General features: G+C 35.1%; 2 protein-coding genes across 3 annotated transcripts in view; one reads left to right on the forward strand and one right to left on the reverse strand.

The window, feature by feature from the left end:
* Positions 1 to 14,646, reverse strand: part of LOC115880211 (protein Skeletor, isoforms B/C) — a 149,263-nt gene that overhangs the window by 32,027 nt on the left and 102,590 nt on the right. For both annotated transcript variants that reach the window (XM_030897357.1, XM_030897358.1), the window contains exon 7: positions 291 to 475. In XM_030897357.1, coding sequence (XP_030753217.1) covers positions 291 to 475 — 185 coding nt within the window. The remainder of the gene's footprint in view (positions 1 to 290; positions 476 to 14,646) is intronic.
* Positions 9,405 to 12,796, forward strand: LOC115880212. The gene is made up of 2 exons (XM_030897359.1): positions 9,405 to 9,652; positions 9,910 to 12,796. Exon 2 carries the CDS (start codon positions 9,929 to 9,931, stop codon positions 12,404 to 12,406), a length of 2,478 nt encoding a protein of 825 aa, XP_030753219.1. The 5' UTR covers positions 9,405 to 9,652; positions 9,910 to 9,928; the 3' UTR covers positions 12,407 to 12,796.

The raw sequence follows: 14,646 nt of genomic DNA on the forward strand, positions 1-14,646 counted from the left end.
TATATATATGAACAAACCACACTAACTTTATTCGTATGTACGAGTATTATTCATGCAATTACAAATTTCATGAAGCTTAATGTGGCCATTATTGGTTCCACTACCCTAATTTCCAGTGAAACAGAAAGTGACCAAAAACAATTGAATACGTCAATCGATCCTAATTTATGTTATATACTAACACACCAAATCTCGTTTTTTTTTTATCTGAAAAAATAAAAAAGTTATAGGGGTTAGCCACTTTTGAGACGCACTCGGTAGGGTCCCTAAAGAAACAGTGGTATACTTACAAGGAATCTAGTATCGGGACAAGATCCAGTAGGTCCAGAACATTGAGACTTGTCTTCCAGGTAGTAGTCTTGAGCGTATCCTTTCAGGGTATTCTTGTCGACCCAGGCGACAACAACATCGCCCCCAATCATTTCACTCTTTGACTCTTCTCCAGATAAACCAAAGGACATGTATTCTCTATCATCTGCAATAAATAATAATATTAACTGTTGTTTTGCAATCAGTGAGAAGGTTTTTCGATATTGCGATTCTTTGATATTATATATGTTTCTAATAGTTATTTTTCATACAAGACGATAAATTAAATTAATTTCGGGAGACGCTAATGCAATTTTATTGTCGTGTATAAAACAATATTTAGTTTTTTTTTATTTTTTATTTAGAGTTACGTTTTAAAAAATATTCAGAAATTATTATTTCGAGGAATGTATTACGAGTGGAAAAAATATTGTGCTGGGTTGGCGTTGGTTTCTATGTTATTTGACACAAAAATAAAGCAGAGAGAAACTAATAACTAAAGTGAGAGGCAAACTACTTCCATTTAAATCCCGAATAACTTATGAAAAGGAATACAAAAATTTTCAAAAATGGAAGCAATTAAAAAATGTGCGAGAAGAAATAAAGTTTTTAACCTATCCTCGCTGTTAAAGTATCATTTAATCTACCCTTGCGGTTAAAGTACTATTTTATCTACTCTTTTTGATAAATATAAGGTGCTAAGCTTTTTGATAGATATACAATTTTAACAGTTGCTATGGAAAAAAAAAATATTTTTTTATCCTTTTTTATTTTTTATCAAAAAATAGCACCTAAAATTGACATGCTAGTTTCTGAAATCCCAATAATAAAATCCAAGTTTTACAAGCGACTTGAACTTTAGCACTCTGAGATCTAAAATCTTAAAGTTAGAAATGCTCTCCTCAATTCCTTGTTTTCGTTTTTTCAAATTGAATTGTCCCTTCGCATCGTACTGAAATGTATTCTTGGAAGATTCTCCCTCGAAATGGACTGTTAAATGTAAACGATTTCTCGAACTGATTCAAAATAAACTCAAGTTTCGAGGGATTTAATTTAATCTCTTTAAAGTAGTAAGTCAGCTTTTTTATATTTTTAAATCTTAAAGGGATGTTCTATTTTTTATAAGGGAACTTTAAAAGTATTTCAAAGTATATTATTTTAATAGGTTAAAAAGGAACTTTTTTTTATTAAATTATATAACATTAAAGATTTTCAATGTTCAGTGAATAATACAGATTGTTATTAACGTAATTCATAAACAGAGCTGCAACAAGTCAATTTTAAAAAGACTATTACGGTTAGAGTCGATCTCAGGGGTCGGGTAAAGCGGGTGTGTGGCCGAAGGAAATATATATTATATTTCAGAAATCTGCCTAAGGGTACGTTTATGTTGGAGCTGCGATAAACGATAAAAGCAGTGAATTAGCGCTGCTCTTATCGTTGCTCAACTGCTAAGCGTGTCTCGACGCGTTGCTCCAATATAAACACCTTCTTCTTCTCTTCTCAGCCATTACTCATCCACTGCAGAATGTAGGCCTCTCTCAGTTTCTTCCACTCGTTTCGATTCTGTGCCCTCCTCATCCAGTTCTTACCGGCTACGGTTTGGATATCATCAGTCCATCTTTTAGGTCGGCCGACTGGGCGTTTTGCTAGGCGTGGCCTCCAGCAAAGAAGTCTTTTTGCCCATCTTTCCTAGGACTGTCTGGCCAAGTGTTCTGCCCAAGACCATTTAGAGTTAGCTATCCTCTCTACGATGTCCGTTATCCTCGTCTGTCGGCGAATGTCGTCATTTCTAATGTGGTCGCGAAGACTGATACCCATCATGGCTCTTTCCATAGCTCTTTGGCTCACTCGCAACCTGTTCACACTTCGTGCCGTCATCGTCATAGTCTCCAAACCATAGGTCATGACAGGCAAGACGCATTGGTTGTAAACGTCTCTTTTTAGGGATTTTGCTTTTGAATATAAAGTTAAGTTTACTAAAAGCTGCCCATCCGAGTTTGATCCTTCTAAAAATTTCGGTTGTTTGATTTTCCTTGCCGAGTTTTATGGCATGACCTAGATATGTATACTCGTTAACGTTCTCAATCCTTTGTCCATTAACAATAGCTTGCTCTTCATTTTCATTTAGGGTTTTAGTTTTAGACAAATTCATTTTTAAACCTACTTGCGCAGATGTGTGGTGAAGTTGTTCGAGCATTGTTTGAAGTTCTTCCAACGATGAGGCCAGGACAACGACATCATCAGCGAAGCGCAAGTGGTTAAGCATCCCACCATCTACCCTAATACCCTTCTTGTCCCAGTTCAGCTTCTTAAATACGCCCTCCAGGGCCAGGGTAAAAAGTTTGGGGGAAATATTATCTCCCTGTCGGACTCCTCTTTTCATTTTAATTTTATTTGTGATATTTATGTCATCCAGTTTGATAGTCATTTTAGCTGATTTGTAAATAGATGATATTATGCCCGAGTATCTGTAGTCTATTCTGGCATTTTGTAGGGCATCGAGGATGGCGTGTAGCTCTATAGAGTCGAAAGCCTTCTCATAATCCACAAAGGCGACATATATAGCGAAGTTGTGTTCGGTGCTTTTCTCTATGAGAGTGCGGACTACCTGAAGGTGATCCACAGTACTATATCCACTTCTAAACCCTGCCTGTTCCGGGGGTTGATAGAAGTCGAATTTGTTTGACAGGCGATTTGTCAGCACCTTTGTGAATATTTTGTAGAAGTGCGAGAGCAGGCTGATGGGACGATATAAACACCTACATATAAATTAATATAATAATATTCTTTGCTTCGCTACTATCGCTGCTCTTATCGTTTATCGCCGCTCCAACATAAACGTACCTTAAGAGCGCTTGCACACACACCGGCAAAATCGGTGCCGGAGTCGGTACCGGCTTTGCACCCGTTCCGACAGTTGTATTTAGTTCTATTGTATTTGCCGGTCACCGACTATTTTACCGGATCGGAGCATATGTGAAGGAGCTAATTTATTTATATTGCAATCGATTTCAGGACCGACACCGGCACCGATTTTGCCGGCGTGTGTGAAAGCGCTCTAAGGCTTAGCCCGATCCTGCCGAGTTAAGCAACACCCAAAATTCCAAACACACGTGCTTTGATTAAGGCTTGATCGAGGTTTGCAGAGCTTCAGCATTTGCCATAAAATAGCGGGCAGTTTGTTACAAAACCATATAAATTATATATCACTGTAATCGCAAAATTTCAATCTATTTCTTGTTGTAACGGAATTTTAAATTTTGTCTTTATTTTCGAGAAAATTTAGTCCAAACATAAGGAATGTTTTGTAGATGTTTGACCATCAAAATCTTAAAAATAAAGAAGTTGTCTAAAAATGTGCTACAATACGGGTATAGTATAATCCTTTTTCTTTAATTTCCTTCTTCAGTTGTGTAAAAATACCTAGCCAGTTTTACATAAAATTATATGCCGGGTTCAGACCAAGCAGACAAAACAACGACAAGAGAGAAATATTAATCTCTCCAAAAAAATCCTTTTTGGGTATTTCGCCACTGCACTGCAAGAAAAATCTATAAAATAAAATAGTTATTTTTTGTAAACACTTCTGGGCGTTAAACCTAAACGGACACTGCTTGTCAGAAGTTATGTTTACAGTAATACTAATTTGCCTAACAAAGAAAAAAATGCTTAACGTTTCGGAAAGTTTATCTCTTTCCGTCATCGGAAGCAAAAAAATACAAAGAATAAAGAAAAAAACTATTTAAAATAGTTAAATTCAACTATTCCAGAACACTTTACTTTTTTTAAAACAGACACGTCTACAAGAAACCGTTGATGTTCTGTTAAAATGACATTATATCAAGTTAAACTTCAAAATTAACAATTACTACCTGATAACAATTATTTAATAAGGGAAAACCAAAAAACCCAAACTTTCTGTATGATTATTTTTAAATTTTACGTATGTTATGTTTATTTATGTTCTTTAAAATGAAAGGAACGATTGCCATACATTACTAACATCTACAGATGCATGAGCAATACATTTATTTTTATTAGATTGAATTAAAAATGCTTCTTTTATTTTTCTTTTAGAGGCTATCGCTTCTTTCATTATAATTTTGGCGTTATTTAATTTTATTTTGTGACTTGTGTCCCATGAATGCTGACAAATTTTAGATTTGTGAAAATCTATCTTTCTTAAATAATCTTTATGTTCTTTAATTCTAACATTTAAGGGTCTAGGTGTTTCACCAATGTAAAATTTATCGCATTCACAGGGTATTTGGTATATTACATTTTTTGTTTGTTGTTCTGTATTCATTGGTTTTTTTTATTCATGTTTTACGGCAAAATTGCGTCACATCCAATACATTTTTGTGACATTTTTGTCTCATTTTCGTTTTGTTTCAAAATTCGGAGACTTTTCAATGTCCCGTCTAGGGTCGGTAAAGATCAAAGTGTCTATGTTTTGTTCGTATATCTTACGACAAATTGTCGGCGCAGTGTGGATGGCGTGTGCTGCGAACAGTAGACCAGTGAAATTATACATGGTCTTCATACGCAGACCCTCCCCCTCGCAGACCGCAAGATCAAGCGAGTCTTGATTTGAAACAAACAAATTATGTTACAAATTGCTATACTTTGAAGGAAAAACTAGGTCTTCATCGAAAGGTCGAGTTTTTTCTCAATTAATTCGTACAATTAACAAGTACCAGAGTTTTGAAACCGTTTCTCTTAGAGCATCGATACACATGCGAAATATACTTACAGTTGGAAAGATGCCACCATGGCGTATAAGGCGAAACAACGTTTTTCGTTTATTATTTACGCCTTGAACTTTACGAATTTAGCGAGCGTTTCGATTGAGTGGCACCGTTATTACGGATTCATCAGGGTCAGTGAATGGAGATGTTCCATTACATCGGTTAAGCGAACTGACTGTTCGAGAAATAAATTATTTAGAGAAAAGGACATGCGCATGTTCCAAGTTGATTTTCCATTTGATATTAATTAAGAACAATTTATTAAATTAATTTTGAGTTGGAAGTTATTAATGGATTTTAAGCATTTAAAAAAAAAATCTGCATGAAACAACAAACGAAAATGGACATTTACTGATTTTGTAAAGAAAAAAAGATGATTATTAAAAGCACATATATCAAAAGGAGAGACATATATTTAAGGGTACATGGAGGTCATGATATGGAGTAACAACTAACCAAATAGATCATGTCGCAATTGACAAATTGGAAGAAAAATGGATTACAAAAGTAAGATCGTACAGAGGCCCCGATGCAGATTCAGACCACTTCATGGTGGGTATCAACGTAGAGCAGATCATATCAGAGAAGAGGAACCAGACAAACAAAAAGCAGAGATGATTTTATTCCGAGATTAAACCAAATAAGACACAAGTGGACACAGAGAATCAAAACGATGGTTTGATGAAGAATGTAAAATGGACTTAGAAGTTAGAAATAAACTAAGATTACAGATGTTAGAAAAAGAAACACAACCTAGAATAGAATACGCGAAACAAAGAAGAAGAACTAAAAACGTACGAAGAAATAAAAAGAGGAAATTTTATGAAGAAAGCTTAATGAAAATAGAAGAGCATTATAAAACAAAGCAAATTAAAAATTTATATTTCAGACTGTGGAATGAAAAAAAAGGATACCGAGGTAGGGAGACACTATACAGTATGCCCCCGGATTGTCTTTACAAGAGCAGAAAACTAAATTTATGGAGTGGTCAGATAGGAATTTTTAGAAGGGAAGATGTCTAAAATAGATTTTGAGAGAGGGAAACGATAAGTTGAGAGAAAGTAGATACTTTCACATATCTAGGAACCGTATTTCTAAGAAAACGAAATGTAACTCAGGAAATTGTGGCAAGAATAATGACGGGAAATAGATGTGTTAGCGCACTACAGAAAATTATTAAGAGTCAGAACATCTCTAGAAGTTTAAAAATCAGAATGTACCAAACAATGATACGACCAACAGTGCTGTATGCATGTGAAGGGCAGAGACAGGCGAAAAGGTTCATTGTAGAACATTCGCCAAAATTCACGGTAGACTTGATAAGCAAGGACAGAAAGACAGTCAAAGCTGTAGTAGGTCTACTAACAGGGCATTGTAAGCTAAATAGGCATCTAAAGCTGATGGGATTGACAGACGAAGCTATGTGTAGGTTCTGTCAATCTGAAGAAGAAACGTCAGAACACATTTTATGTCGGTGTGATAGCCTGGCAAATGTGCGGTTCCCGGTAATAGGCAATGATAGGCCATTGCCAAGGAGCTACATGGAGGGTTCAGTCTCCAAGTTGCTAAACTTTGTAAAAAGGATAGGACTGGAGAATGTAATCTAAGGATCAGAAGAGGACCACAATAGATCTGAGAAGGTCGCAGTGGATCAGGCCGAAAGCCACCTCTAAGAATCTAATCTAATCTAATGCATGTGAAACGTGGACGTTCAATGCAACGGAAAGTTCGAGGCTAGAGATTTGGGAAAGAAAAATACTGAGGAAGAAAAATACTGAGGAAGCCTACCATACCAATAGGTATGGTAGGCTATTAAGATCGGCAAAAAAAATATTTTTTAATTTTACTCAAAATGAGTTATTTGGGTCATAAATGAGCTAAATACAAAATATTTTCGTGGTGTCTGTCTGTCTGTCTATCTGTCGGTCTGCCGTCTGTAACACGATAACTAAAAAAACCGCTTAACCGATTTTAACCAAATTTGGCACAAAAATACTGTGGCACCTGAGAATCTGGCCATTAGTTTTTGTTGGGGGTGGGGGGTTGGTAAGGGGGTTTAGGAGGGGGTTAAAATTTAAAAAAAATCGTAACTCCAAAATTACAGTAGCTAGCGAAACGCGGTTTTCAAATTAAGATTAGGAATAATATTTGCAACAAAATTTGTAATAACATCAAAATCAGTCAGACTCGCAGTTTTCGAGATATTAACATATTTTAGTATGGGCGGCTATACGTGCCTCCCGGCGCCATTTTTTTTTATATTATTTATGTTGTATGACATTTTTTCAGCAACTATAATAAAACCAATAAAACCCCTTATATTTTGAGCAGTGCTTTTGCATTATATATGGCGTTGGACGTGATAAATTTCGATGTTTTTTAAACGTAAATATTTAAATGTCTAGCATTACTTATACATATCATCCAACAAAATTACTCATTTTAATTTTGCAATATTAATTTTTCCGCTAAATAAATATTTGGCAGCGCGTTGCGGCATTTCTTTTGGCTAACGTTATTTATTTTATATGTTTTTATTTATACAGTGTAGGTACACGATGCAGGGCAATAAAAACTTTGCGTTTTGAGCTAAAACTAGAAAATTAGAAAATAAAAATGCAAACATTGTATGTAGAAGGGATTCACAAAAGCTTGTTAAAGTATTTTTTTTTTTTTTTTTTTTTTTTTTCACTCTTGGCTTTAGATCGTTGGGGTTGCAAAGATGTTTCTAGATTTTGTTCATTATTTTTTTATTTTGTGACGACGTTTCGACAGTATATGTCTTTTTCAAGCCTCTTGAACGTAGATTCTTACAGAGTTAAAATTTGTTAGACTGGACAACACAATAACACATATTAACTATTGTATTTAATTGTTTTTGGACATTACACTTTACTATAGAGCACGTACGTATTTATCGGTTCAATACCCGATGTCTACTAATATACCTCGATGATCTACTTATTGAATTATTATTCGGTATTATGTATCTCTACTACACACGAAAATGTGATACCCTTTATATTACTAGTAATTTTGTAGTATGGATGCGAGGGTGATATATGAAAAATTAGCAAGTAATATAGCAAGCATTCTTAATATACCGTGTGGTCCATCGGAACACGGGACATAGGAAATCCCATGTAAATTTTGAGAAGGTAAAATATTATCTCCCCAGATGATTCTATGCGAAAAACTGTATTAGACTTTTTTGAAGAGGCGTTAAAGTTATATTTTCATCTAGAATTTCGTTTTATTTGGAATAGGTATCTAAAAGTTATTTGCAAAAATCTACCTTCAAATTACTAAAAATTTATAATACGGCCCAGAGAAAGCTACAATTAAAATACCAGCAAAAATATGATTTTATAATTGTCAAATTCGATGTCACATTTTTGTTGTTTACAAGAATTTATGTGGTTAGGAAAGGATGGTTATTTTTTTCTGAATTGGAATGATCATCTACAAAAGAATTAGTTGAACTGTGTTCGCGGTGTATGACTTAATTGCTGTTCATTACCTGATCACTCCCAGGCTTCGCACATACCACTTACACCCACAATAATTTAACAAATAAAATAAATATTTGTGACTAAATGAACTTTAATTAACTATACTAATTAATAAAATATTTACATCCACCATTCACAGCCACACAATACCCCAAATTATTGTTAAATTCACGCCTCACAATACAAAGCTGTTAAGGGGTGAATCTTCAGCTTCTTCAGAGATATCATTTCTAGTTCATCTAAATATCTGTATTTAATATGCCCATAAAGACGGTTTTTGAGTGTTCTCCACAGGAAGAAACCGTTCAGTGAAAGATCCTGTGGTATTTTCCTACTGTAATCTCAATAGAAGGAAGCCAATGTTTTTCTTTCCTTCAACATGAAGAATATTCAAGTTATTATTGTTTTCTTCCTGTTCAGTTATTTTTGTCCTCACATTTCTATGTTCTTAAACAGAGCCTTTAGTTTCAAACCTCTGTCTAGTTTATTCTTTAAACTGCTGAATTATTCGGTATAAGCTTTCCGGAGATTGAGCTGCGAACAAATGTAACACAGCGGGAATACTATTTCCAGCAAAATGCCGTTTACCAATCGTTACTTTTTCAGAAGTTGCGAATTATATTATATATGGGCTCTGGTGCACAATACTGCCCTCCTAAGCTAGAACGCAGTAACTCCTAATTTTGTCATTTTGGAGTTACTGCATTTCTAACATGCCTAGAACTTTTTTGTATCTGTCTAACTAAGCAAAAAAGCAGTATTGGCAATCCATATTGAAATAAATGGCTAAAACGTTTGCAGTATCTCCACTTTTTTGATGTTCATACATATCTAAAGAGCAGTATCTGACATTTGCTTGACTAAAATGCAGTATGTCCAATTTTGTCTGGAGATACTGCCTTTATGTCTAGGATCAGCTGACATGCAAACATTTTTATTGTATGTGCGGCAGATCTCAGTCGCGTTTGCACGTGTATCAGATAACATAAACATAACCAACAACTGCATAATTTGTGTTTTATCAGCAAGTAATAAAAAAAGTGATAGTGTTAGTTTGGTAAAAGATATTTCGAGTAATTGGTAAGTACTTTCTTCACAATGTTTATTGTCATTTACTTTTTTCTTTCTATTTTTTTTAAATTCGGGAGTTTACTTGAGCTCTCTATAACAACGATATTAATTATTTATATCAAAAATATTGTAGGTTTGTCTCAGTTGTTTGATCAGTTTCCTACTTGCCATTTAAAAAAAAACCTTAAACGTGCTTCTGTCTGATACCTATAAACATAACAATTATTATTCATATTATTCGAATGTGGTATTTTTCCTTGCTTCAGATTTGCTCTGTAAATTACTATGGAGAACAAGAAGCACGGTTATCGGTGGAAACTGATTAAGAAGGGTCTTCAGAATAAGGTGCCAATAAATGTAATTGATGTGCAAGCTATATCTAGCAATGTGATCGAACAGACAGAATCAAATGAGTATGTTACATTGAATCCGCTGAGCCTCTACAATGCTGATATCTCCAAATCTGGTTCAATTGCTGCTTCGCCATCTGAAGATAACTTAGACGGTCCTTCATTAATGCCAGAACCACCTTCCACTGAAATTATGGCCGCTGCGGAGCCGGACTTTCCTAATTTGAATCAGGATGCAAATATTCCAATATTTGATTCCAATCACTTGGAATTCGAATATCCCCACTTACCTAAATTCAATGCTCCATCATTGCCTCTGCTGATCCATCCAAATGGAATCATGGATGCAAACATTTCATTGCTTGATTCTGAAAACAGTGTTGTCGACGATCTTCATCATTATGACTTACCCGATTCTGATACCCCATCATCACCAGTACGCCACACCCAAGACGTTATGGTTGCTGATACTGATGAAGCACAATGTTCTTCAATAAATACAATTCAAGATACAAACATGCCCTTATTAAATTCTGACGACTCTGTGGACGATCCCCATTACTTACCTGACTCTGATACTTCATCTGATCAACCTTTGAGCAAGATTCGTAGAAAATTAAAGAAAACCTCAACTGATCAAAGTGGAGATGTGGCTGAAGTCGTTCAGCCTGATGAACAGTACACTAAAAGAACGGGAGAACTTAGAAAAAGGAAGAAGTTTTGTAAAACCGTTGCAGAAAGGAATGCTGATAAACTGGAAAAAGTTAAAACTAAACATACGGTTCGAACAGGTTGTGGACCATGCAAGAAAGGATGTGTTGGAAAAATTGTGGAAGATCAGCGTATATCAATCAATAGGGACTACTGGATGATGTCCTGGCAGGAACGTCAAATTTTTCTTTCGGCAACTATTTCAACTATGGAAGTGAAACGGCGAAGAGGTTCTGGAATGTCGAGGACAAGGTCTTGTAAATACTTTTTGAAAAATGCAAACGGTGAAAAAGTGGAAATCTGCAAAGTGTTCTTTCTGACTACACTGGGATATGATCGCAAAAACGACCGAGCTATCACCAATATTATTAATAAGGAAAGTAATGCTACGAGCGTGCAAGATAAACGAGGAAAGCACCCCAAAACTCCTAAAACGGATCGAAGTGTTATAAAAACACATATTGAATCTTTTGGACCTACCATTTCCCATTACAGAAGAGAACATGCGCCGAACAAAAGGTATTTAGCTAGCGATATCAACATCACTAACATGCATAAAGATTTAATGGCAAAATATCCCGACATAAAGTGTTCTTACGAGTTATACAGAAAGTGTGTTTCAAAGGATTGTAATATTTCATTCACTAAATTGGGTCACGAGGAATGTGAAACATGTGAAATTTTTAAGATGCATGATCCAAAACATACCCAACAAAATCTAATTCCGGACTGCGAGTCGTGCAAGGCATGGGAAAATCATATTAGTAAAGCAAAGAATGCCCGTGAAAAATACAGGACTGATGCTGCTAATGCTGGTTCCGATGAAACATCCATAATTGTTTCTGCAGATTTAGAAAAAGTTATAATGCTGCCTAGGATCGATATGTTTAAGCAGGTGATATTTTGTCAACGAATTATTGTGTTTAACGAAAGCTTTGTACCGATTGGCAAGAAGCAGCAGATCAAACCTTTTGCTTGCCTCTGGCATGAATGCATCTCCGGGAGAAAAAAAGAAGATTTGATCAGTACCTTTCACGTTTTCCTCATCGCCATGCGAGACTTTGAGAACATAACCATCTGGTTAGATAATTGTTCCGGACAAAATAAAAACTGGGCCCTATTTTCCTATCTGACGTATATCATTAATTCACCTGAAACAGCAACAAATAAACTGACTTTGCGATATTTTGAGCCAGGACATACTTTTATGGCGGCAGACAGTTTCCACCACCAGGTGGAGCTATCTCTACAACAAAAGAAGAAAGTATACGATTTTGCAGATTTTGTAAATTGTGTACAAGCTGCAAATTCAGGAAAAGTGGCCGTGAAGGAAATGAAGCTGGAGGACTTCTTTGTTTGGCCCGATAATTCTTCCTCTTACAAAATCAAACAATTGATTCCAAGACCTTATATGAAAGACATTGTGGAAGTCATTGCTGAGAGAGGAAAAAACGAACTCGTTTACCGGACAAGTTTTGATGCAGAGGTGAATTATAATATGAATTTCTTAAATAAGAAAGCTATACGTCGACTGGATCTTCCACCAAGAATAATTAAACCAAGAGGAATCACAAATGAGAGAAAACGCAACATCGAGAAACACTTGCTTCCTTTAATACCACAAAATAGACGAGTATTTTGGGAAACACTTCCTGTTGATGACAACGCGATCGACCTAAGAAATTCAGACGATAAGGAATAACTTTCAATGACAGAATTATTCAATAAATTATATCATTTTTAACTTTCATTTGTTTTTGTCGTAGGCACTAATATTGCAGCATCCCTCTTTTTTTATTCCATGTCGCTAGTCTACAACGCAGCAACTCCCAAATTTTTACAATACTGCAAAACTGACTAGCACAAAAACAAATTTTGAATTCTATATACTACACTAAAACGCAGTAACAGCTTATTTTTGATTAAATTGTTTGATTAAATCAATTTCAAATATCAAAGTAGTTAGAAAAAGTGATCATCCATTATTATACTTAGTTCTAGAATATTACATGCTTGTTTACCTGCTCGCCCAGGAAAAAAACTTTAAAAGTTCATTATCTCAATATCACTAAAAGTGGAGATACTGCTTTGTTAGTTAGGAGGGCAGAATAGGTCCCCACGCATTTAACACTTTTTTGGGATTTTTTTGCAAGATTATCTTAAACTGAATATTTTTAAGCATAAAAATTGTTGGATGAATGTGTTTTATCTTTAAAAAGCGGCAAAAAAACGTATTTTAGGTACAGGCGACGGACAGTAAATATGTTAAATTTTCTACACGGATTCAGTAAAAACATCACATATTAGTACTTTATTACCTTATATAGACGTGGAATGATCTAATTTAAGCACAAAAAGTAACGAATCTTCTTTGTAAGCATAAAAATTAAGAAAATATATTTATTTACATCAGCTCAAGCTAGCAATTTTATGACTTTTCGATTGACAGTTAATCGATCATCGGTATGTCATCTATGGCCTTCGCATAGAATTTGCGACGTTGTCAATAAAATTACTTTATATGATTTTCTTCTGAAATAAAGTTGTTGTGGAGGGACTTAAAACGGTAAGTTATCACTTTAGTGCAACAAAAATTGAACTGTCTAGTAGCTTATTCGCTAGTGTGGATTATTTTAAAGCAATTTCTGAAATAAAATTTGCGGATTTTCAGGTTCTACGAAAATATAAGTTTTTTTAATATATACTGTTTTTCGACGAGTAATCAATGAAGTTTTGTCATTAGGCTCAATTAGGTTAGCCTGGTTATTTAGAAGGTGGTAATGCATTGGTTAGCCTGGTTATTTGGAGGGTGTTAATGCAATGGTTAGCCTGGTTATTTGGAGGGTGGTAATGCATTGGTTAGCCTGGTTATTTGGAGGGTGTTAATGCATTGGTTAGTCTGGTTATTTGGGGGTGTTAATGCATTGGTTAGCCTGGTTATTTGGAGGGTGGTAATGCATTGGTTAGCATGGTTATTTGGAGGGTGTTAATGCATTGGTTAGCCTGGTTATTTGGGGGTGTTAATGCATTGGTTAGGTTAGGTTAGATAGGCTGGTTATTTGGAGGGTGGTAATGCATTGGTTAGCCTGATTATTTGGAGGGTGTTAATGCATTGGTTAGCCTGGTGATTTGGAGGGTGTTAATACATTGGTTAGCCTGGTTATTTGGGGGTGTTAATGCATTGGTTAGGTTAGGTTAGATATTCTGGTTATTTGGAGGGTGGTAATGCATTGGTTAGTCTGGTTATTTGGAGGGTGTTAATGCATTGGTTAGCCTGGTTATTTGGGGGTGTTAATGCATTGGTTAGGTTAGGTTGGTGGGGAGTGTTTGGAAGTACGCAGATCACATCGATTTCGGAATCTTACTGAACAAATCCGGGAAAAATATATTTTTAAACAATTGTGCTAAATACTGTGTAATGATTTTATTGTCAATTTATTTTTTATAATGTTTTTTGTTTTGCCTCGTTTATTATATTTTTAATTTTTCGTGTTCTTAAAGTGCGTACTAAATGTAAAAAAAATGAATATAAAGTAGAACGTTTTCGTCGATTTTACACAGGGTGAGTATGGCAACACTGTGCATAACCTTGTATTTTACTGTCTTTATGAAGGTTATAATAGGGAGTTTTCGCATTGAAATGTAGTGAAAATTTGGAATTTTCAATTATTTTTTTTCGTAGAAAAAGTGGTTCATTCAACAATTTTTTTCTTTTAAACCATTCCATTAACTATGGGATCCACATTAAAAATTAAAAAAACCACGATTTCGTGGGGACCTGTTCTGCACAAGACCCCAAACCTCTGTCTAGTTTATTCTTTAAACTGCTGAATTATTCGGTATAAGCTTTCCGGAGATTGAGCTGCGAACAAATGTAACACAGCGGGAATACTATTTCCAGCAAAATGCCGTTTACCAATCGTTACTTTTTCAGAAGTTGCG

The sequence above is a fragment of the Sitophilus oryzae genome, unplaced genomic scaffold (genome assembly GCF_002938485.1).
Source record: "Sitophilus oryzae breed Bouriz unplaced genomic scaffold, Soryzae_2.0 scaffold_1620_pilon_pilon, whole genome shotgun sequence".
Lineage (NCBI taxonomy): Eukaryota > Metazoa > Arthropoda > Insecta > Coleoptera > Curculionidae > Sitophilus > Sitophilus oryzae.